The 24,472-nt window shown below is 39.1% G+C and overlaps 1 protein-coding gene across 7 annotated transcripts; it reads left to right on the forward strand.

Annotated features, from left to right (window-relative positions):
- On the forward strand, positions 1-22,496 carry ZBED4 (zinc finger BED-type containing 4). 7 transcript variants are annotated; one of them, XM_048936370.1, is made up of 4 exons: positions 1-190; positions 5,525-5,599; positions 14,789-14,968; positions 17,142-22,496. In XM_048936370.1, the coding sequence occupies exon 4, from the start codon at positions 17,547-17,549 to the stop codon at positions 21,063-21,065; it is 3,519 nt and encodes a 1,172-aa protein (XP_048792327.1). In that variant the 5' UTR covers positions 1-190; positions 5,525-5,599; positions 14,789-14,968; positions 17,142-17,546; the 3' UTR covers positions 21,066-22,496. The 7 variants fall into 7 exon arrangements, with proteins under 7 accessions (XP_048792327.1, XP_048792412.1, XP_048792739.1 ...); XM_048936617.1 differs by lacking the exon at positions 1-190 and adding an exon at positions 270-379; XM_048936455.1 differs by lacking the exon at positions 14,789-14,968.
- The last annotated feature ends 1,976 nt before the right edge of the window (positions 22,497-24,472 follow it).

The following is a 24,472-nucleotide window of genomic DNA, read 5'->3' on the forward strand; positions in this document are numbered from 1 at the left end:
GCGCCCTGTGGCGGCCGAGCTGGGGCAGCCTGCTCAGCGCCGCGGCGGCGGCGGCGGCGGCTGGAGACAAAGCGCCCAGCTAATGAATGGGACGGGCCCGCCCGGCCCTTCCTTTTAACTCCTTCGGGCCCGGCCGGGTGGCGGCGGCAGCGGCGACCTCTGGCTTTCCCTGCGGCGGCCGCCCGGGGAGGTGAGTGGCCCCGTTCCGGCACCGGGAAGGGGCCGGGCAGGGCAGGGCGCTCCGACTCTCCCCGCCCTGCCGCCCGCCGCCGACCGCTCTGTGCCTCCGCGGCGCCGGTGCCTCCGGGCCGCGGCCCCGCGCCCCGGGCCCGATAGCGCCCCGTCCCGCTCGGGAGCGCCCGCGGGACAGCGGCGGCAGGTCGGGCAGGGGGCGTGCGGCGGGCAGGAAGCGGGGAGTAGGCCGGCGGTGCGGGCTCCATTGTCTGCGGGGCCCTGGGAGGGGGCTCCGGCGGGCCGGGCTGCGGAGGGGGGCGTCGCTCCCCGGGGAGCCGCAGGGCTGTGCCGCCCCCCCGCCCGACCCGGGGTCCCCGCGGAGCCGTCGGGCTTTGTGCGGGCCTGCCGGGTCGGAGGCACCCCTCCCACCTGGCCCGGCCCTGCGGGAGGCCGCGGGAGCCGGGCCCCGGTGGGGATGGGAGGCGCCGGGACCATGTGGCCGCCGTCGGCCCCGTCCCAGATGGCCCCCGGGGCGGGGGCAGCCCCTGCGGGAGCGCGGAGTGGGGCCCGGGCTGCGCGGAGGGGCCAGGAGGGCCGGGTGGTCCTGAAAGCGTTTCTCCGGTGCACGAGTGGACGGCGGAGGTGACCTCAGCCGCGGCGCATCTCTTCCTGCGCCGTGCGGGGCTCCCAGCCCCGTCCTCCTTAGGCAGAGCCGCTGTTGGTACGCGTGGAGAAAGTGCGCGGCTCAACTTCAACGCTCGCTCTTCTCATTCTCACTTCGGACGCCGTGGTTTCGCTTAAAGATGTCTTCTGTAACTTCCAGGTCTGCGCCGAGGCAGTGCTGACAGCAGCCGCTGGCTGTATTGCAGTGCTCACGGAGTTTGGAGGGTGTCGTGTGCTCCTTGTGCTGCACATGTACTCTGCTATAAGTGTGGAAGAGTTTCTTAATGCTAGGGAAGTCACAGCATTCAGAGAACCCATTTTGCTTTAGTGATGCTCAATACGTTACTGTGAGGTTCAGCAGTGTTTGGCTCTCCCTGTTCTTCCTCGGTGCTCTGTGTCAGAGACTGCTGTGCCGTGTTTCGGAGGTATCTATGGGAGATGTCAGAAATTCAGCATGAGCTGTCACACTGCAACTGTCAACACAAGCAGAGACAGGTTTCTGAGCCCCCATAACACAAGCAGGCTTCTCAGGCCGTGCTTTCCATATGGCCCATCGTGCACTTGTGAGTTTTGCTGTTTAAGAAAGGGAACACGGTTATTTTCCTTTACAGGGTTTTTCAAGAATTTGGTGTCTGCCTTAAAACAAGCCAGGTATCCTCAGGATGGTGTTTGTGGGGTGCATGCTGGGGGCAGCAGAGCACCCAATATGTCACTGACTGTCCCCAGGACACCAGGCTGCTGTTGGAAGTCTCGTACAGGTACTGAGTGGGGGCTTTCTGGTTATTATGTGCTATGAAATTTAGTCTGAGGGGAAAAAAAGAATACATTGCTAGCAAAAGCAGCAGGAGTTCTTTTGTGGACTCCTGGAAATGCTGGTATTGTCTGCTGGGGACAGGATGGACTGGGACTTGAGGTACAGCATGCTCTTGTGTGTGGATGTCTCTGTCCTTTCAGATTTAGCCGTCTGCATCTTCCCAACAAGTGCTGAGGGATTGATAGTGTAGAAGTTCTCTGAAGTTAAAAAATTGATAGAGAATAAGAAAAACAAAAGTAAATGGAATAGCTCGACTGCGCCTCTCAGAGAAGTGTGTTCCCTACGCATTTGTGCTTTTTGACAACTGTAACACGTTTGCTGGTACACTGTATGAAGCGCAATTGTTATAGGTTCCACTGTCAAGGTGGAAGTCAGCCTGCAGCAGTGGAGGGCTGAGCAGATACTGGCTGAGCTTAGGGGCAGTGCTGTGCTCTTGGTACCCAGTGTGTGCAGCCTCTGCTTCTGTTTGGCTGTTTTGACTCTTCTTAATTGAGCCTGCACTGATTGCAAACATTCTGAGCAAGCATCGTGTTTGCAGAAGGGCTCATGGTGTGGGATTGTGGTGGAGTGCAGAATGGGGCTAAGTGCGTGTGGTATATCATCAAGGCTTATCACTTGGAAATAAGAAAGCAACTGATCTCCACAGGTGTTCATTTGAAATTGTCTCCATCTTAGCTTTATGCATTACATGGAGTAAATGATACCATCCTGTCTATCAGTGATTCTTAAGAACAACGTGTTACCAGAGGTAGTCCTGAAAAAATCCTGGGTCATTAAGAATAACTGCTGCTTTACATGGCTTTTGAGTGTGCTGTATCTCTTGTTTCCCTATCCTTTTTCTTGGAAGCTGTTTTATTCTAATTTTCCACAACCCTAACCATGGTAAATTCTGCGAGATTTCTTTCTGGCTCTGAGAAAGTTTAAATCAAGAATTAACGTGGATGTTTTGGGTCATATCTCCCAACACTTTGCCGTGTTTTACTACTCTGACATGGAGTCCTCATCAGAGCAGATTTTCTAAGTCCTGTTTTCTGTAGCTTGCTTTTAATTTGCACAAGTTCTCAACTTCCAAATGAGCATGAAGGGCTTGCTGGTGTAATGTGCAATTAAAATAGTCTGCTTTATGCAGATAGGTGAGATTACACATGCACATTAGCTTATTTTCAGACAGAAAACACTCTTATTCATAGTTTAGATGGGATTTTGCACAGTGTGGGCCATAGTGTTCATAATGTGTAATTCATCATCAAGTTTGAACACTTATTTTTTTTCTTAAATATGGATAGTTTGCTATTTTTATTAATATCAGCATAAATGAATGTGATTTGCACAGTATTTTCTGTTCTAGCATACACTTTTCAAATGGGCTTCACAAAAAGATGCTCTCTTGCATCTGGCAAGTGGACACTGTTTTCTGTTCAGCTCTGTCTACTTGCTCTGTATTTGCTGCAAGCATCATCAATAACTGCAAGAACTGTGTTCTGAACTGTGAGACTGTTTAATTTCAACCAATTATTGAAAAAACGGAGTCGTTCTCATAACCTGAAGATAGCTTTTATGTGAAATGTGGAGTGTAAAGCACACACAAGAAGAACTAAAGCTTTTATCATTTTTTTTCAAAGCATAGAAACTGCTATCCAGAATTACATTGTGATAAATATTTTAAATGCGGTAGCAGAGTTTTGTTTGCTGTTTTTGTGATGAGACAGAATGTAATGTGATAGTCTGTTAAAATAACAGTGGGGAAAGACCTTGGTTCTTAAGGGCCTTGTTTGTGTTCAAGTGTAATCATTCAGAACAAATGACTTTTTTTTTATATACTGAACACACATTGGAGGGAGCAATATTAGCCTTCTCTATTAGCCTTCTCTAACTTATGTAGTATTAACTTTCAGCAGGTGTTGCCATAGGAAATATTACAGTATTACCATAATCTTCATTTAAACTCGCAAGCAGTGAGCTTTGGCCATTACTGCTCCCTATCTCTGTCCTCTTCCCCCTCCCAGTTTGCTTTGTAATGACATGTAGGGCTGAACTATCATTCACTGAAGAATTAGTACCTCATTTTTATGGCTGTTTGAAAACTGTCTGGATCTCTCATTTTCCATGTCCTGTTTGCTAGTTTGTGGTCACTTCTGCCCCACAGGTGTATTCTTCCCTCCATGCAGTGGAGTCATTTCTGTTCAGCTGCTCTGATTTTGTGCAGTATGTGCTTTCCTGAATTTGTTCTTGCCTCTAAAGAAAAGATTAGATGCATTTAAAGTGACATTTTTCTTTGTAATTTTCACTAAAAGAAACAATCATGAGAACCCAAACATCAACTTGATTTGAATGAAATGTTTGGCCCAGCCTGAAACTGTTTTACAATCATCATTAATGAATGAAAGAAGGAGAATTGAAGTTGCTGTTTGTTTTGTGTTTTTTTTTTTTCTTAGACACCAGGAAGGGTGAAGATGGTGCATTCGTACCCTTTCTTGCCTGTAGTCTGATGGCTCTGGAATTGCAAGGAATGTGGGAGAGCAAGGTTTGCTTCCCCTCCCTGCCCCAGGACCTGAATCCACATCTCCCAGAGCTCCCTAAGGAGCTGGGAGCCATGGGAATGGGGTGGGTCTGCTCACCTTGCTGTCACCTTCTGCTTTGTGCACGTAAGTGTCACCTTATAGAAGGGACAGCAGAAGGTCTCAGCAGTCAAGTTAGCAGGCACAGAGTTTGGGAGATGTTCTTACTTGCTGAACAGAGAGTATGGATCTATTTTTAAATGCAAATATCAGTAAAAGACCTTTCACGTAATACATCTGCTGATGCATGGTAAGCATGCAACCAGGATTTTCCTTCTCAAAAGGAGATTCTCAAAAAAATACGTGTATTTTACACAATTGATTCACAGTCTAATGTGCAGTAAGCACTGATTGCTGGGAAAGATGCAGCCCTGTTGGCGCTTGGTCCAAATCTTCATAAGAGGATGACGCCTCATCCATTAAGCACTGCAGAATTCAGCTTTTTAAAATTCTTATTTAATTATTAATTTGCATTTGGGTTTGGAGTAGACAATGATGTGTACTGGATTTTCTGAGATTGCAAAAGATACCTTGCTGGTGTTCTGGTGGTTTTTGTTTCGTTTTTTAATATACTGGGGCAGTGAAACAGCCAGGGACTCTACACTGTGAAGCTTGTGTCTGCGTGGTCAGTGGGGCTAGAGAAATATGCCCTGTGATGGACCATTTTGCTGTTTTTTGGTGCCTTGCCAAAATTTTGGCTTAATATACTCTGCTTGTAATCATTCCTTTCTTGTATGTGGGGAATGATAATCTTGTGCTTATCCTATGTTATCACATGTGAGTTAAAAGCCATGCTAGGTGCAGTGTGTAAGCAATACATTCGGCTCAGGAAGGGAAGCAGAAGCTTCCAGGTGAATCCTGTAGTGCATTAAAAGGTGCCGACAGGCTCCCTTGAGCTGTTGTAATGTAGTGCAGACTACTTTGGTGAGAAGTGAGTTTGTTGCATTGGCTTCATTTTGGAGACTAAAATGGCAAATTGTCACTCCTAAGTGGAAAAAGAATCCATGGACCATCAAGGCATGTACAAAAAATATCTTTTAATGGTTTTGCGTTTTCATTTTTGGTTTTGCTGTTATTTCTTTTGTTTTGAGGCTCTAGTATTGAAAACATCTATTTTTTCCTGACACTTGTGTGACTAAATAAGGCCCCCACCCCCTTTTTTTGTTTCTTTTTTCAAAATCCCAAGTTTTCATGAATACAGCTCCTGGAGCTGTGATCTAAAGAGAAATTTGAAATGTCCCAGGACTCGCTGCTATAACAGATGATGTGACTAAAAAGTTCTATTTAAAAGGAATTACTTTCTTCTTTTCCTTAGATACAATCATCTTTAAGTTTGAGTAACAAGTATTTTACCTCAAATGAAGCTTCCTGCATGCAGCAGAACAGATATGTAAGTTTCTTTGTTTTTTTGTTTTTCCCTTGTTTATTAGTTAGTGGATAGCTTGCTTGTTTGCTTAGGGTCTTACTTTATTGTTGTTAGTATTAATTTAGACTTAGCCAATAGGTAAGGGGCTTATCTATGAAAAAGATTCATTTATCTATAAATGAAAAATTATGTATTTGAATTGGCTTGTGTGGAGTAATTTAGCAGGAGGTTTGTGTGAGTGTCTGAGATTTAAAAATTAACATTGTAAGCCTGGATATCTTTACAGTGTTACATTAATAGTAACTGGCGTATGATTTATGGTGCACCTCCTACTCTGTGGTAACAGCTGACATATATACATCCTCACTCTGCAGTTTACCTCCTGAAAAAGAGGGAAGTAACTTGCATGCTCTGCATTCATCCCATGCCCCAAGTACAATTGCCTCATTCGAGGGGTTTTTTTTTGTTTTGGTTTTGCATTCTCACTGATCGGAGCAAACTTAAGTATTTTCTTCTAAAGTTTTTGTCTGAAACAATTGTTTTCTTTATACATTCAGTTTGAGTTGTGGTTACTGATTTTTGGAAGTGTAAAATCAATTTCATGCTTAAAAATATATGAAGATTAACAATTATGTGTAGATTAACACTGTTATTTTTGTATAGTGTTTCAGATAATGCTACTCCTCCCCATTTCTCCTCCAATAAAAACAGTTCAACTTTGGCTATGTGATTTGCTGACATGCATTTTAGCGTGGACAAAAAGTTTAAGAGGTAAAATGCTGAGCAAAGAAGTCTTGGTGGAGTCATGTAAGACTAACCTCCAGAGGAAAGTAGAATAAAAACATGATTCAGATTCATTTCTTCAGGGAAAGCTTTCCTAGATTGTACACACAGAATATGTGGAGGATTTTGTTATGTACTAAGACTGCTTGTGGATATTTATTTGTCAAGAGAGTAAGCAAAACTAATTGTTGGTGCTTTCGAAGTCCATAGCATAGCCAAAGAACTGGAAAGAGCAGTCATCGGTTGCAGCAGCCTGTTGAGTCAATTCTTGATCACTGTAAAGGAATCTTAGAAAAGGGATGATGTTGCGTTTCACAGAATATTTAGAAGGTCACTCATATTTGATGCTGAATTCTAATACGCTCACCTAAGGATCACTTTGTTCTGTTTCATTGTGTGATGTCAAGCACTCTAGATTTTTATAGTTCTACCTAAAGTGGTTCTCAAGGCTAAAACCCTCCAATGAAAATATCCATTCTATTATTATCTGTTGACTAAAAATGAATATCTTGTGTTAGTATCTTCAATAACTTTGTTTTTATTACAATCCAGATGATATAAGTGTTGACTGCAGTTTGGGTTGTTCTGGTTGACAGCAAAATCTTTAAGTGTTTAGTGTCAACACGAGCTCCAATAGAAAAATACATATATTATTACTTGTGTACTGATGTTTGTGTGCTTCTTCAAAATTTATATCTTTTTTCTTTTTTCTTTAACTATTTTATTAATATTTTATAAAACACAACCATATTTACATGTTTATTTTGGGGAGTGTGAAATAGGAGTAATATATCATATATAATCATAGAATATGCAGAACTGGAACGGACCTGTGAGGTTCATGTGAGCCCAATTCCTGGCAACAGTGTGTAATACTATTTCTTGCTGGGGATTGCTTTTCTGCAAAGTGCTGGGCTGCAAAGGACTATCAAATTTAGCTTGCACTTAAAAAATTTCTCCTTGCTGTATGATAGTTGAAGACTAGCTTTGTTTTCCCTGTATGTTTCAGTGTATCAGTATGCAGAATGAAATACATTCGCCACTATAGATTGCACTGTACTGTGAATGAACAAATTGTTGTATGCTGGTTCATAGAGCTGAGTAGCATGGCCTGAAGAGCTAGCATTTTGCAAATGTTCCTTCCATTTGTCATGCTTCCTTCATTAGTGATTCACTGGGCACTCTTTTGGTAATGGATATGTATGCAGAGCTGAAAAGTTTCAGAAGATGGAAATATTAAGCTGTCAGTAGATTGGAAATACGATAGGTCAACGTCCTTTAAAGTTCAGCATGAGGATTAAAGCCTTTGAACTTGTATTATACGCAGTTTAGATAATCAGGAACTAGATCTTAAGTTCCAGGGATCCAATTGATCTCTTGGTGTGTCATGAAAAGGTAAAAGGGGCAGCACTGAACTACTGCCTGTTTAGAGCTCCCACAAACTCTTGGCTCCCAGCTTCTGGCAGCCTTTCTTATTTAAGTTGTGGGACTACAAAGCCATGCTGAAATCCAATACAGATGATGGCAATTGTCTTCTACTTTCTGCTTTTATTCTGTGATTCTCCTTCCTTCTTGTGTATTAAAGATGGGAACATGATGTGCTAATAACAGTGATCCACAGACAAAATAAATGGGAAGATTCTCACTGCATGGGAGGTTTTCACTTGTTGAGATGTGTGTTAGTAGCCACTTAAGCAGCAGAATGGGCCAGATTTCAGGGAGCCACACAGGGTGCAGACCGTACTGATGGCGGCATGCTTGCATTTGACACTGGGCAATTGGGGGAGTTGCAATTGCTTTCTTTTCCCTTCATAATGGTGTGGAGTTTATTCTCTGAGGCTTACTGTGTTGTGGGGGAGACTGTAATCTGTTTAGGCCAGGAAATACAGTGGTACTCATAAAGATCAAGTCCTCATCCTTCCTCTTTCTCTAAATGTTTCTATTAATTTCCGCTTTCTATACATCACAAAATATTTGTTTTATTGTGTAATTATAGAAATCAAGCAAGTGGGAACAGCAGTGGCTAATCCTTTTCTTTACTTAATCTTGTACTAAAAATGTCTTAGCTCATGCTCTGAAAAAACATCCTTGCATCCTTATTCTGTAAAAACTTACTTAAATTATAAGTTGCGTTACAAAAATTAAAGCTTTGCTTTGGTTAGGATAGGTTCTCCAAAAAGCTTCCTTTTAAATTAAAATTGCATTTTTCATTATCTCCTTGCACAAAATTCTATTTGCTTAAATTAGAACTCATGTCTACAACAACAGTATGGCTTTCCTATAAACCATTTATTTAGAGAGAAGAAGACTGAGCTATTTGCCAGAGACAGGAGTGTCTGTTTTGGATTTCCTGCTAATGCTCAATGTGATGCTAGTGGAAACAATGCCAGCTTTCCTGGCTGCGATGGCTGTGTCAGCTGTGCCTTTGCTGCAAAGTCTCACCTTGTCTGGAAAAGGCAGAGAGAACATGTCCCACAAAGAGGTGAACGGGGAAAAGACCCTTTGTCATAGATACAGGAGCAGCTTTGAGATTATTGATTCTTAGAATAGGATGTCAGCAACATGTTGGATGTTGCTGATGAACATAGAATTTACTCAAGAAGTGCAAAAAAAAACCCCAAAACTTAAGAATGGTATTGAAGAGTTCACTCCATTATGGGCACGGCTGATTGTACTTGCACGTGTTATGGAACCTTGTTCCTGTTCTTGTGCTCCTTGGCAATGTAAAAGTGTATTTCAAAGCTTCTTAAAAGTATCTGAGGTGGTCTTTTCTTTGCTTCAAGTGAAAAACAAGGATATTTTTCACACAGAGGGTGGTGACACACTGAACAGGTTGCCCAAGGAGGCTGTGGATGCCCCATCCCTGGAGGCATTCAAGGCCAGGCTGGATGTGGCTCTGGGCAGCCTGGTCTGCTGGTTGGCAACCCTGCACATAGCAGGGAGGTTGAAACTAGATGATCATTGTGGTCCATTTTAACCCAGGCCATTCTGTGATACTTCAGATCTTCAGGGACTATGAATTGTGTTCTCCTTCTAACCTGCCTTGATGTGCACAGGATTGCAATTCCAGGGCTCAACTGTTTGCTATAAACGTACAGTACTGTATCTTATTACATGTATATGGATAGGATGGAAAATCTCAAATTAGCACAAGTGAAACTCTCTGAGTTCACTCTCTGAGGCAGTGGCAAGATGGCATTAATGTGAACACAAAGTTACATTTAGTGGGGTGGTTATGAAGCGTTTTTAAAGCAGACCTCTTTATACCTGATCTTTGTTAGAGATATTCATGATAATCTTAGCAGTTCAAAAGATACTTTTTCTTTTTTTTTTTTAATATAAAAAGTTCAAGCATTTTAATATTATGTGCTATATTCTATAAAAGATCCTATTTAGATTTTGTGAGGCCTTTTTCTTGCAATACTTCTGTGGATGTTTACAGCAAGAGTCCCAGGAAGTCTGAGTAGGTGTGGTGTGAGTCTCCTAATGCTCTTCTCATTCTCTGTCTACCTGAGAAGAGCTGAGAACCCCCTTTTTCTCCTTTACAGATTTCTCACTTCTGACTCTTTGGAAAAGCCCTTAAAATTTTTGAGGTTTCATTCTTGCCAAGCTTAAAGATTAGCAACTTTTTTTTTTTTTTTTTTTTTTTTTTTTCCAATTTAAAGAAAGTTACAGCAGTATCTGTACGTTGGACTCGAGAGAAAACACAAACTAACAACTCATAACTTACTTTTACTTGAGTTGTACTCTGCATAGGAGGAAGAGAAGAGCCCATGGGCTAAGCAGAGGGATTCATCACTTGGGGAGAAGTGTCAGAGGAGCTTTGCTTTGAGTTTTCTGACACTTCTGAACCCTGATTGCTGTTCTGTAGCAGCATGGAATAAATATTATGTCTTTCATCTCTAATTCTTTCAGAACTTATCTCTTGTTCCTGTGTTTTTGGTTGTTTTATTTCCTGTTCCATGATAATATTGATGCATGTTTCCATACTTCTGTTCTTATTTTTATCTTTGAATTTTAGCCTCCTGTTTTGTTTTTAGAACACTTCCCTTCCCTTAGCCCCAAACTCTGCAGCATGAGATACCAAAAGCAGTTTGGTCTATAGAATTATTTAAGGCAGGATATCAAAACAGTACATACTTCATTTGTTTTAGGTTTTTTTCCTTAGTAAAACTGCTTTCTCTCTTCCAGCATTTCTGAGAATAAGCCCCTATTTTATTAGCATGTAATACAAAAATGCTAATGGTAAAAATGTCCAAAGGCATCTAAAATCTTCCTAGTTTTCATTTTTTCTTGGAGCAACATTCAACTGATGTGTACGATTTACAACAATCCTACTTAAAGTTTATTCAAGTAATTGCTTAAAGAATCAGCATTTTTACAAATGAGAGGCAGATCTGCCACTTGGTGGGTGTGAACAATAGCATAGAAAGAGATCCTGAAAGTATTGCTTCAGTAGCATTGCACCAGATAATGAGGAAGAAGGTTCTTCAACTCTGAAGAGACGGTTTGGATCATAGACAAATATTGACATAATTTACTTACCACAACAAATCTGTTTTTTTTATGAGCAGTCTCTCAGTAAAACCTGTGACAGAAATGATTAGCATATGTACAGCCTGCTTTTTTTTTTTTTTTTTAATAGCTTGCAGCTATGGGAAGTTAGCAAAGGACTTGTGAAGGAAGTTAACCACTTTCGAGGTGTGATGGTATTTTTAGTGCACCAGGAAAGAAAAACTGTCAACAATTAAAGGCTTATCAGGTAGTTATAGGTGTAAATATATTACTGTGTGTGGTGATGGATAGTGTATGTTGTTACATACAACATGGTGGCATTTCTTTACTTTTTCCGTGTCGTTTGAAATACAATTGGTGTGTCTGAGATTAAACTTGTATTTTGTTTTGGTTAGTTTTGGCTGTTTGTTTTTATTTTTCTTTTAAGTAAATTGTTTGAAATACTATGGACTAAGAGTTTCTGGAATACCATGTTGTTTTTTTATTATTTTATTCCCACCCCCACTAACTTGTAGTCTTTTCTTGTATGTGCAGACATACTAAACTAGATGTCCCTTAGGGCATTCTAGGATTTTTCTCTACTAAAATGTTTGTATCAGTCTAGAATAGAATCTTAAAAATAATTACAAAAGCCTTTTTTTCCTTTTTCTTTTTTTCCTTTTTTTTTTTTTTTCTTTTTCCCCTCCATTATAGAATCATGTCAGGAGTAGTTAGGGACTCAATGAATGTAAGACATAGTAAGGACAACTCTATGAAACTTATTTGGAATAGATTAAAAAGAAAAAAAAGACGGAAAGAAAAGCTCCCTCTTACCTGGGAGGGGTCATATTGGGAGAAATTTAGACTAGGAGCTTGTGGCTGAACAAGAGAAACCTAGAAACTACTATTTCATAGAATCATAGAATGATTTTGATTGGAAAGGATCTAGTTCCAGTCCCCCTGCTGTAGGCAGGGACACCTCCCTCTAGACCAGGTTGCTTACCAACCTGTCCTTGAATGCTTCCAGGGAGAGGGCATCCACAATCTCACTGGGCAACCTGTGCCAGTGTGTCACCACCCTCACAGTAAAGAATTTCTTCCTAATATTTAGTCTAAATCTACCCTTTTCCACTTTGAAGCCACTTATCCTCATCCTGTCACTACATGCCCTTCTTAAAAGTCCCTCCCCAGCTTTCCTGTAGGCCCCTTCAGGTACTGGAAGGCTGCTATAGAATCCCCCCAAAGCCTCCTCTTCTCCAGGCTGAAGAGCCCCACTTCTCTCAGCCTGTCCTCAGAGGGGAGGTGCTCCAGCCTTCTGATCATCTTCGTGGCTCTCCTCTGAATCTGCTCCAACAACTCCATGTCCTTGCATTGAGGGTCCCAAAACTGGACACAGTACTCCAGGTGGGGTTTCACAAGAGCAGATTAGAGGGGCAGAATCACCTCCCTGTCCCTGCTGGCCACACTTTTCTTGATGCAACCCAGGATACGGTTAGCAATTGTCCTAATTGTTATATTCTGTCCCAGTATGAAGTTAGGGTGAAGATTATTCCTATCAACAAAGAGCAGCATGCAGCATTGATGGTGTTGTTTCCATCATTCAATCTCTTGTGTCCAGATGAAGCCTTTGGGGTTGCAGACATAAGAGGGTATTTTACAAACTGGAGAGAATACCTTTTCAAAACTGCAGAAATTATGGGTTACTGTAACGTGGACTACAACTCATAGACATTCAGGATTAAAGGAAATAGCTGTAGCTCTGGCTTTCAGGTGTCTGGAAAGGTAATGGAATAGTAAAGACAGCTTTACCCTTTTTTCTCTCCCAACTGATCTCCACAAGTCATACTTTCCGTGAGGTCCAGAACAACTTGTTTCTTTCATTAAGCCTAACTTTCTCTACTTTGATCCCAATTACATAGTTACATCCATTAGTTCATGCTTGTATGTCTGTGCAGGTTCCTGTGAACTTCAGTGAGACCTAAGCATAGGACCCACATCCTGGCAGAATGTAACTAACATGCTAATGTTGATGTCTCTTCTAATGCCTCATTTAATCACTCAGTATCTTGCAAGCTTCCCTAGATCTATACTGGCAAGCTGACACCTTGTCAAAGTAAGTCTCTATAGAAAAAAATCTGTTACTGTTCTTAATTTTGCTACTTTGAGAAGTTTGTAAAATTGAGTAAAGTTTCTCTAGGCTATCCCTTCATCAGGATTTGTTAATTTTTACAGTTTTTTGGTATGGTGTTATTTTTCAAGAAAATATTACTTAATTAGCATGGTACCTGCCATTGAAGTGGGAGCTAATAATAATTTCTTAAAATGTGTCTTTCTCATTGCTTGTATAATTGTAAGCATTTTCTTTGCACTTGATGCTGTTAATGATGCCTGAATTTCAAAAATAAACAAGATTAGCACTAGTCATTCTAAACCAACATCCATTTGTGCAAATGTTTGCGCAATTTGTTTTTAATGGGTATTTATCTACTTCCTACTCACAAAATCTGCCACTACTTTTGATTCTTGAAACTGGTAAACAGTTTTGCTTTCACTTTACATCCATATTGTGCATCTTTCTTTAAACCACTTACTCTTGCATTTTGCAGATGTGTGCACGGTGAATAACTTAAACTTTGTAGCTCTGATTTCTCTAGTTAGATTCAGATTTGTTAATCTTTCAGTTAGGTTCTATAATATAATCAATTCCTTGATTATCACCTGACTACCCAAGCTAAAATTTTAAATTGTTTAAAACTTGCAGGCCACTCTCTGTTTTAGAAACAAATAATCTGCTTATGATTCAGTGTTCCTGTGTGCTTTTCATACTTCTCTGTAAGGTAACACATGTCAGCAGAACCCCAGAACACTGATATTTCTCTCCTTCACCTTATTCATCCTGATTTCTTCAGGTCACAGCAGTCTGCTGTGTCACTCGTTGGATCAGTGATGTTCTCCTGACATTTCTCATCAACCACTGTACACTCTCAGTAATCCAATTTTGAATGGAAAATCCTATAAAAATGTTTCTGCAGGCTTCTGACCACAGCAAGCCACTGATTGTCTACTGCCATTTAGGGTCTAATAGTCCAAAAGTGGATTTGAGTAGATAATTGCTCTCTACTTTATTTTCTTTTTCCTTGAAGATGTTTTTTTTTGTTTTTGTTTTTAATTTGCAAGAAGTCTCAATTAATAGAATTGTAGCTACTTTAGGTGGTCATAAGGAAATTCATAATTTGTTCTAGGGTACCATAAAATTGTAAAATTGGATGGTGTATTCTATTTGTTTTTAAAACAGATTGATTCTTGCAAGGAGTTGGCCTGGGAGGCAGAGATTAAAAATATCTCTCTCTTTCTAAACCTACACATGTTGAGGACTACATTCTAACGAAAATTTCCTTTTCACCCTCAGGGGTGCTAAAGGAGAGAGAATTCAACTTAATTTTACAGCCTGACATGGTAAAACTCAATGTAATAGAGATCAGACTTGAATGTTTAAAAGAAAATTGAAAAAATGACATGCAAAGTTGTACAAGGAGCATCCAACTTTTGAAATTTCTTGGGAACCATGGGCGCCTATCAAATAGACTGAATGTGTTTTCTTGCCTTAAACTCAGTTATAAATAAAATAGTGTAATTAATAACACTGCTGGTAGCATGGCCCCCCTACTAATGCTAAGCATGAATACAGAAATAATATGTAGTTGCAAAGGGAGATGTATGTTAATTGCACAAATAGGGGACAGAAAAACATGTGAATCAACAATTAAAGAATGAAAATCTGCAAGTTAAAACAAAGGATACTGAATAAGCAGGAAGCATTTCTGGTGGAACCAGAACAGTTTCTGGTCCTAAAGAAAATGAGATAATCATGTCAGGAGCAGATGAGATTACTTCCCACGCCTTTTTTTTTTTTTTTTTTTTTTTTTTTTTTGGTAGAGTTGATGACAAGCATCAAAAGCACAGCAAGGAAAAATAGGGAAGAAGGTCTACAACTGCAGTTCCTTGTTCAAGGCTAACTCTCATCTATTCACCTCAACTTGAACTGAGACCATCAAGGAACACAGTCATCAGTGTTTAACTGCCTGGCTTCTGCTCAGTGGTATCTTGTACTGAAAGGTAATTTAGGATAAAATGATTAGGACCTATTTGAATATATGGTGATAATGAATAGTAGTGATTAAGAACTAACCATTGCCAATGTATATTGTTAATGAACATCGATCTAGTAAGGTCTTGTTAGGAAGTTTGCAGTTGGGCTCCTTTATCTTCCCGTCTCAGCAACCTTAAGTTCAGCTGCTTTAAGAAGTGGTTATTGGGGCAAGCACAAGTGCAGCATCTGCATGGATTTTTTTTTTCCTACAAGAGCCTAGAACTGTCTTTTTATTTTTTTTGCCTTGATGTTTGTATTTGGTTTGTGTTTGCGAGTGGTTTTTATTTTCTTTTTCTTTATTTTTTTCTCCCTCACACGAAAGAAGTTAAGAGTTACAAGCTAGAACTGTGGTTACCTATTTTGAGATGAAGAAATTGTTTTCATCAGAAGCTGTTGCTGATGGGTATTTGCATTATATGTGAATCCAGCTAAGAATTTGTAATGCGCTTACTGTAGCTTGGCACTTAGATGCATAATTTATATTCTCTAAACTCTGTGTGGAATATTTGCGAGACTTTCTATTCCATGATCCCATGTTACAATAATTCACTAAATATTCATGCTTTTGCATGTTTGCAGTATTAATTCCACACTCAAAAATAAGATCAAAATTCACATTAAGAATTTAAAAATCCTATTTGATTGACTTCTGTTCAAAATGTTGACTGTCTTACACTCTCATCCTTATCCCAGATGTATGTGCTTCCATGTCACCAATATGGGTGTGATTGCTAACTTCCATTTCATTCAGTTATATTGAGGGCTATAAATTTAGTCTCTGCTGCTGGACCTGATTTCACAAACCTGTGGAAAGCACTGGGCAGTGTGTTAGTGAGTCGGCTCATGGAAATGTAAGGCTCTTTCTTTTCATTCTGGAGTTCTCTTCTGGTGTCTGGAAGTATTTTTTTTCTTTTTTTTTTTCTTTTTCTTCTTTTTTTTTTTTCCTCTCTTTGAGAAGGAGAAAGAAAACACAAATACTAAAACTTCTACAGAAAGAAAAAGCAGAGTAGCTGCCCTCCTCTTTGTAAAATGTTGACAGCTCTGTCTCCCTTGTCTTTAAATAGCTGTAATAAGCTGATTGTCCTTTTATCTGCTTCTTCTGCTCCAGTAAAAAAAAAAAAAAAAAAGAGAAGTTATCACTACAGTATGTTTTAAAGAAGTCTGAAATCCAGGGAAAGCTAGTTGTTTGCTGTTCTGTTTAACCTCTCTTGCAAGCCAACTGTAGACAGAGAACAATTAGAACCACACAGAGCTACTATCTTGTTTGTCTAGATGCAAAAGAAATGCCTGTGTGTACAACATGCATAGGTTGCTATGCATGTATCTTGTAGCTGTGACTAATTTCACCTTTTATCTGCTGAAATCCTCATTTGAGTAACATAAAAATTGTGTGATAAATTCAAATTTGTGTGTTTTATCTTGAGAGAAAAGTTCCATAAAATCAGTTCAGCACAAATTGGATAGTGTAGCATCAGCTCTCTGGTTAAAAAATGTTTTTTGATGGTAACAAAGATACTAATAACTACACTAGTGATACAAAAGAAAAGAAAGGGTTTGGCAAAATTTAGAATTCGGATAAAAATGTAGGAAAGATAAAAATTCAAAACAAGGAGTGGCTGACAGATGCAGACATCTTCAGGCTTGTGTAGGGCTGGTGGGGATTTTTGCTTTTCTGACAAAGAATAGCTTTATGTTTGCATTTAAGTGCATATTTCTCTGCTAACGTGACTAAATGCCTGCTTGTCTTCATAAATGTCTGTAGATATAGGTAGCTGTATGGATGTGTGTATGTATGACTATGCAGTATTTGAATTAGGATGCATGGTGAGGTGTATATATGTAGAAACAAACACAAAAGCAGCTGTGGACTGTAGATTTTTACAATGCTTAATCTGAGCTGAGTGCGTAGGTCTGTATTTGCCCCGTATTGCTCAATGTAAATAGATGCATTGAGTAAGTGTATGGTCTTGTTTTTGTTTTAAGGGGGAGAAAGGGAATAGCACTTGACTGAATTATTTTTACCTTAAAGAAAGTGGGGAAAAAATACAGAACATTTATTGCATGTTCATAATTCACATTATTTACTAATTATTCAGAATGTGTCAATCAGCATTTGTCATCTAATTTTTTCTTTTCTAGATGGTGCAGAAGAATCACAGTTGTCCAGTCAAGATGAACAGAATGGCTTCCTTGACCAAGAAAATAGAAGATTCAATTTTTAGGATGATATCTACAACATGAAGCATTCAACAGAAGCTGCCTTTGAGAACGTTCATCTATGACCTGAAATGTCCTGATCCTGGGGAAAAAGATGAGATTCCATTAATTAAGTCTATAATTTCTTAATGCATCCTTATGACTAATCATTTTTGTGTCCGCACAACACGGATACAGAATTCATAAACCAGAGATTATTTTAACACGTAGATTTGTGTTTGTGCATTCAGTATACAAGATACATCGTTTTAATCAAATTTTACATAATCTTTTAAATTATCTGTATTTATTAATAAATGAAGACTTGGCAAGAGGAATTTGTCAGCCATGGAAAACAGTAAATCAGGTTCCCCCATCATGGATGGTAATTTCATCTTGGGAAAAATCAATAACTTGAAAGTAGAACAAGAGGAAGATGGCATTAACTGTACTCTAGAAAGAATGGATATAAAGACAGAACAAGATGAATTCAAACATGCAGACAGCAGTGATGAACAAGAAGACAAAGAAAAGAACTTCATTAGCAACAACCCTAGCAAATATATATCTACAGAAAATGAAGATGATTATGGATCTCTTTTTTCTCAGTATAGTAGTACGCTGTATGATGTAGCAATGGAGGCTGTGACACAGAGCCTCCTTTCCAGCAGAAATATAAGCTCCAGAAAAAAGTCACCTGCTTGGAACCATTTTTTTATATCTCCTAGAGATAGCACTAAAGCAATATGTATGTACTGTATGAAAGAATTTAGCAGGGGTAAAAACGAAAAGGACCTAAGTACAAGTTGTCTCATGAGACATGTGAGGAGAGCCCATCCTACTGTACTAATTCAAGAAAATGGGACTATGCCAAATATATCTTCCTTTTCTTCACCTACATTATTACTGCCTCCTCAGTCTGCAGATATGGGAGATCTGAGTTCTATGTTATCCCCTATAAAACTGGTAAAGAAAATGGCTTCTAAAATACCATCTCCAGATCGAATAATTGAGGAATCTGTTTCTATTGTTTCTTCTGAAGAAATAGCAGATCTCTCTGTTTCCGAAAAGTGCAACAAAGAAGAAGTCATGGTTGGGTCATCTCCACAGCTGCCCAACAGCCAGTATGATGAAACTGTGGAGAATGTAGCAGAAAAAACTGTTGTAATTCCAAAGAACACATCAGGTTCTAGAAGGAGATCTGCTGTCTGGAAACACTTTTATTTATCACCGCTTGATAATTCTAAAGCTGTTTGCATCCACTGTATGAATGAATTCAGTAGAGGAAAAAATGGAAAAGACCTGGGAACAAGTTGTTTGATAAGACATATGTGGAGAGCACATCGTTCCATTGTCCTGCAAGAGAACGGGGGTGGTACCAGTATACCACCTCTCTACACCACACCTCCAACTTTGTTGCCTTCTTTGCTACCATCAGATAGTGATCTGAATTCTATGTCATCCTCTCCTGGAAAACTAATGAAAGAATCAGCTTCTGTGTCCTCTTCTCCAGACAGAATCTCAGAGGAAATACATACTAATCTCTCTTCTGGAGATGTTCTAGTGGAAGACTCAATGCTGTCATCTTCTGATGACATAGGTGAAGTCTCATTTGTGTCCTCCCCTGAGAAACAGTGTGAGGGATTAGGCCCACTCATATTTGAACCTACTGCGGTATTTCAGCAAAATAAAAGGATTATGAAAAGGCTTAAATCAGAAGTTTGGCATCACTTTTCATTGTCACCTGCTGACAGTCTAAAAGCAGTATGTAGATACTGCAGTTGTATGATAAGTCGTGGTAAAAAAGGAGATGTAGGAACGAGCTGCTTGATGAGACATCTATATAGACGCCATCCTGATATAATTGGAAGCCAAAAAAGCTGTCTTGATGTTAGTTTGGCAAATTCTCCTTATGCTACTTTGGCTTCTGCAGAATGTTCATCCTCAAAGTTGACTGAGTTACCTACAATGGTTACACACGATAATCAAATTATTTTTCCTGTCAATAGCAAGAAGACCTCAAAACTGTGGAATCACTTTTCAATTTGTTCTGCAGATTCAACAAAAGTAATATGTATGCACTGTGGACGTACAATAAGTAGGGGGAAAAAGCCAACAAATCTGGGCACGAGTTGCCTTCTAAGACATTTGCAGCGGTTTCATAACAATGTACTGAAAACTGATGTCTCAGAGACTGTATTATCCACATCTACGGATAATCATATGCCACTGAGCACAGAATTATTAGCATCTTCAACTTTTGATGAAACCAATGACAAGTTTTGTGACTCTCACCCAGTTGCCAAAAAAATCACAAGTCTTGTAGCTGAAATGATTGCACTTGACCTTCAGCCATATTCTTTTGTAGACAACATTGGCTTTAACAGGCTGCTTGAATACTTGCAACCTCAGTATTCTTTACCTTCTCCATCTTACTTTTCTAGGACAGCAATTCCAGATATGTATGATAATGTAAGACAAATAATTATTTCTCATCTTAAAGAAGCCGAAAGTGGAGTGATCCATTTTACATCAGGAATATGGATGAGCAACCAAACACGAGAATATCTAACCCTTACAGCTCACTGGGTAACATTTGAGTCTTCATTTCGACCGCAGTGTGAGGATTATCATTGTTCAGCACTATTAAACGTATCACAGATCGATTGCGACTACAATGGAATCAGTATTCAAAAGCAGTTAGAGTACTGGTGGGAAATGTGGATTACTTCCATTGGCCTTCAGATTGGGATTACTGTTACTGATAATCACAGTATAGAAAAAACTTTAAATGAGGGTGATCATTCAAGTGTACAGTGCTTTAGTCACACTGTTAATGTCATCGTAAACGAGGCCATTAAAAGCCAGAGAATGGTTCAGAATTTGCTAAGTATCGCAAGAAAGATCTGTGAACGTGTTCATCGGTCAGCAAAAGCAAAAGAGAAGTTAGCTGAGTTGCAAAAAGAGTATGAGTTGCCTCAGCATCAGCTTATACAAGATGTTCCATCCAAGTGGAACACATCATTTCATATGCTCGAACGTCTGATTGAACAGAAAAGAGCAATTGATGAAATGTCAATAGAGTGCAGCTTTCGGGAGCTGATAAGTTGTGATCAGTGGGAAGTTATGCAGTCAGTGTGTCATGCTCTCAAGCCTTTCGAAGCCGCAAGTAGGGAAATGAGTACACACATGTCTACTTTAAGTCAAGTGATCCCAATGATCCATATACTTAACAGGAAAATAGAAATGCTATTTGAGGAAACAATGGGCATAGATACTATGCTGAAATCTTTGAAAGAAGCTATGGTGAGCAGATTGTCCTCCACACTTCATGATCCAAGGTACATTTTTGCGACGCTTCTGGATCCTCGCTATAAAACATCTTTATTTACTGAAGAGGAGGCTGAACAGTATAAACAAGACTTAATCAGGGAGCTGGAAATAATGAGTTCTACCTCAGAAGATGATAAACCTGTTTCCAATGGATGTGATATAGGTTCACCATCTACAAATTCATATGGAGAAGATAATCTTTGGTCACTCATGGGTGACATGAAGAAAACGAAAGATCTGAAGGAGAGAGCAAAGTTACCAGAGGAAATGGTGCTTTCTTACTTGGAGGAAGAAGTACTCGAGCATAACTGTGATCCTCTAACTTACTGGAACTTTAAGAAGTCATCTTGGCCAGTACTGTCAAAATTGGCTGTCAGGTTCTTGGGTTGTCCACCAAGTATTGTTCCTTCAGAGAGATTGTTTAATACATCCAATGAAAGCAACAACTTTAGTCAGTCGAGATTAATGATTGAACACTTTGAAAAACTTATCTTTTTGAAAGTGAATCTTCCTTTAATATACTTCCAGTATTGAAACTAACGAACAAACTGCTAGACTAAAAATTTTGTTGCTCACTGGATAATAACTATCTGTAACTTGGATTGTTAAATTGCTCCAATAGGGGCCATGTATGACATCTAATCAGTGACTATAATTCCAAATTTTAGTTTCATTTTTTCAGCTTTCAATATGTCTACATGTGCCTTATTCATAGTACTTCAGGCCAGATATTGTATATATGTTTTTTTTAAAAGTTCACACTAGAGATAGACTGTCTTGTCAAGTTATACAGAATTATGTAGGTTTTAATCCGTAACTGTAAATGAACTTTTAAAAAAAAACTCAGTCATTTGTTTTAATAGGATGGCAAAAAAAGAAAAAAAAAGAAAAAAAAGATGTAAACAGTTCTATTCTGTAGTTTTTTATTCAATTATTATGTAAAAACCATAAACCAGGTACTGTATTTTAGTTGAACATTGCTTTAATTGCAAAAAAAAAAAAAAAAAACCAACAAAAAAAACCAACAAACAACGAACAGCTCTTATAGTTGTCAAAAGAAAGCTGTATACAAAAGATGGGATTCAAGCCATCTTTTTATCATACGATGTTTTTAGCTGCAAGCCCTAAAGAACTTAAAAGGATTAATAAGAGTCATTAAGGAAGATGTGTTTACAGGAGACTATCGATGTAGTATCTGAAAATAAATCTTTAATTTGAGATGATATGGAATGTCAGCTATACGACTGTCTGTCGTAAAACTTCCCATCCCGGGTTCTCCTGTTCAGGTTATACATTTAATGGAACGATGGAAATATTCTGGGTATTTATAAAAGCTCTTCGGGAGTTTTATCAAAGTTTATGAATTAATGCTTGTTATTTAATGCCGTGTACAAAAAAAAAAAAAAAAAAAAAAAGCAAAAAATCTACAATGAAGACTATAATGTCATTCTAAAGCCTTTTCTTATCTTTAGTGCATCAGAACTGTAAGGTTCCCTATTGTATAAACTGAGCCCTTATTCCTAATGTAATTTCAACTCTGTAGAACAGCCTGTCTTAAAGCTCCTAGTACAAAAATAACTGATCTTCTGATTTTCAGTAATAGCCTTATGGATACGGTGCACTGCTTAGAATTTTATGTAGTAGGGTTGATTCTTAACTGTCAGAGTCCATCAGGCAAGTGGGATATAGAGCCCTCAAGACTTCAAGCAAGAAGAAAAATACAGCCAGCATTCTAATTTGAAAGGAATGTTCTCCAATGGTTTTTTAACTTTAGAAAGATAAATCTTCTCATTTCTGTTTTCATTAAATACTTTTTGGGAAAAAATCATTTGCCTATGACCTTTTAGAAAAGTTGTAGCTTTGTTAAAATACTGTACCTATGCCTAATCTAATTTTGCATTTACTATGTTTTAGTGTATTTATAAATGGTGAACTTCTGAAATTAAACATTTTATTTGCAATTTTCTAGTGGTAGTCAACACTGCCTTTTTTTTTTTTTTTTTTTTTTTTTTTTTTTTTCCCTCCAGATGGGTTAAAGACAACCTTTGAATAAAAATTAATTGCTATAATTGTAATCATAAATACACAACAGAACACGCTATGTGAAAAGATTTGTGTTCCATTTAAAGAATTCAGCCAATTTGATGAAATCTTTCCCAGGTGATTTTTGGTTTCCACAGGATTTTTCTTTGAACATTCTGTAGTTTCACATATTTTAATTGTTAGTCAGTCAGTTACATTCAGTTTTGGGCCCCTCACTACAAGAAAGACATTGAGGCCCTGGAACGTGTCCAGAGAAGGGCAACGAAACTGGTGAGGGGTCTGGAGCACAAGTCTTATGAGGAGCGGCTGAGGGAGCTGGGATTGTTCAGTCTGGAGAAGAGGAGGCTCAAGGGAGACCTCATTGCACTCTACAGCTTCCTGAAGGGAGGTTGTGGTGCAAAAGGGTCTGGCCTCTTCTCCCAGGCAAATAGTAGGACCCGAGGAAACGGCCAGAAGTTATACCAGAGGAGGTTTAGGTTGGATATTAGGAGAAACTTTTTCTCTCAGAGGGTGGTCAGGCACTGGAATGGCTGCCCAGGGAGGTGGTGGAGTCGCTGTCCCTGGCAGTGTGCAAGAGGCGCCTGGATGAGGAGCTACGAGAGATGGTTTAGTAGCTTGTGGCACTGATAGGAATGGGAGGGTGGTTGGATTAGATGATCTTGCAGGTCGTTTCCAACCTTGTGATTCTGTGATTTAGATCTGTACTGTTATTAATAATACAGATATGTTACTATATTGTACACTCAGGAAGAACTCGCACTGCATTTTGTGGCCATTATTTTATGTGCTAACTTTAAATACCATCAACAGTCAGCATTTCCCTATTCCTGTAGGGTTAAATGAGAATGGGTACTCGGATATTTTTTTCTGCATCAGTAAAACAACTTGTTCTAGTTTATGTACAGTTTGAATAAGGTGATTTTGAAGTAGCTTATTGAGAAGCATGCTTAAATAGTTACTGGTTAATTATTACCTCAGTTTTTTCCTGCACTTTAACTGTGAATATAGCCTTGACCTCTGTGAGATGCTTAATATCTCCAAACCCAGAAAAAGGTATGTAGAGGGTGAAGAAACCTTGTGTTTTTTAATTTAACAAGGGATAATTTTTACTCAAGACTGGGAATATGGCTATGAATACAGCCTTAGTCTTAAGGCACTGTCAAGCTACATTACACCTGCAGGAATATTGAACAAGTTTACCTGAAATTCCCATTTCTCTGAAAACGTCTTGGCTCCTCTGCATTAAGGCAGTCTTTATTCCTTATAAGTCTCACTTAGGAAGTTGCAATGATGGCATTTTAAGGTAGATTCCATTTTTTTCTTGTGAAAGATACTTAGTTCTTTGTAAAAACATCTTGTGAGAGCACGAGAATTGTAGTGGCTATTTTAAGAAGTAGAACTTACTTATTCTACTTCATTTGCAAGTTAATTTCCTTTTCTGAAGGGCATTAATTCTTAAAATAGCAGTGTGTCAGTATCAACTTGGTTAAGAATTAATAATATGCTTATTAGAGGTTGCTGATTGTTTTGTTTTTTTTCACTTAATTAAAAAAAGGTCACTTAAACCAAGAGAAACTGAAAGGACAACATTGCTGTTTTGGGGATGGAAGTCTTGATCCTTTTACATGAGTTATGTGAGCATTTCCATCTTTAGCTGAGGCGATGATGCTGAAAAAAGAGCGCCTTCAAAAGAAGTGCTGAAAGCTTTTGCTGAAGCATTGATTATGGGTGGGTTTTGTGTTGATTTTATTTTGGAAATATTATTTTTAATAGAAGCTCTTAGCAATTGCTAAAAACTTTTTTTTTCTTTTTCATATTTGTAATGAAAATCCTCCATTAGAAACTCCCTTATTTTACCTTATAATCTTCCAGACTTCAACAAAGCACAAGCTCTAGGA

Source organism: Lagopus muta, chromosome 1 (genome assembly GCF_023343835.1).
Source record: "Lagopus muta isolate bLagMut1 chromosome 1, bLagMut1 primary, whole genome shotgun sequence".
Taxonomy (NCBI): domain Eukaryota; kingdom Metazoa; phylum Chordata; class Aves; order Galliformes; family Phasianidae; genus Lagopus; species Lagopus muta.

Bases quoted from the DNA above. Each gene is read 5' to 3' on its own strand.
- ZBED4 (XM_048936370.1), top strand. From the start codon at position 17,547: ATGGAAAACAGTAAATCAGGTTCCCCCATCATGGATGGTAATTTCATC.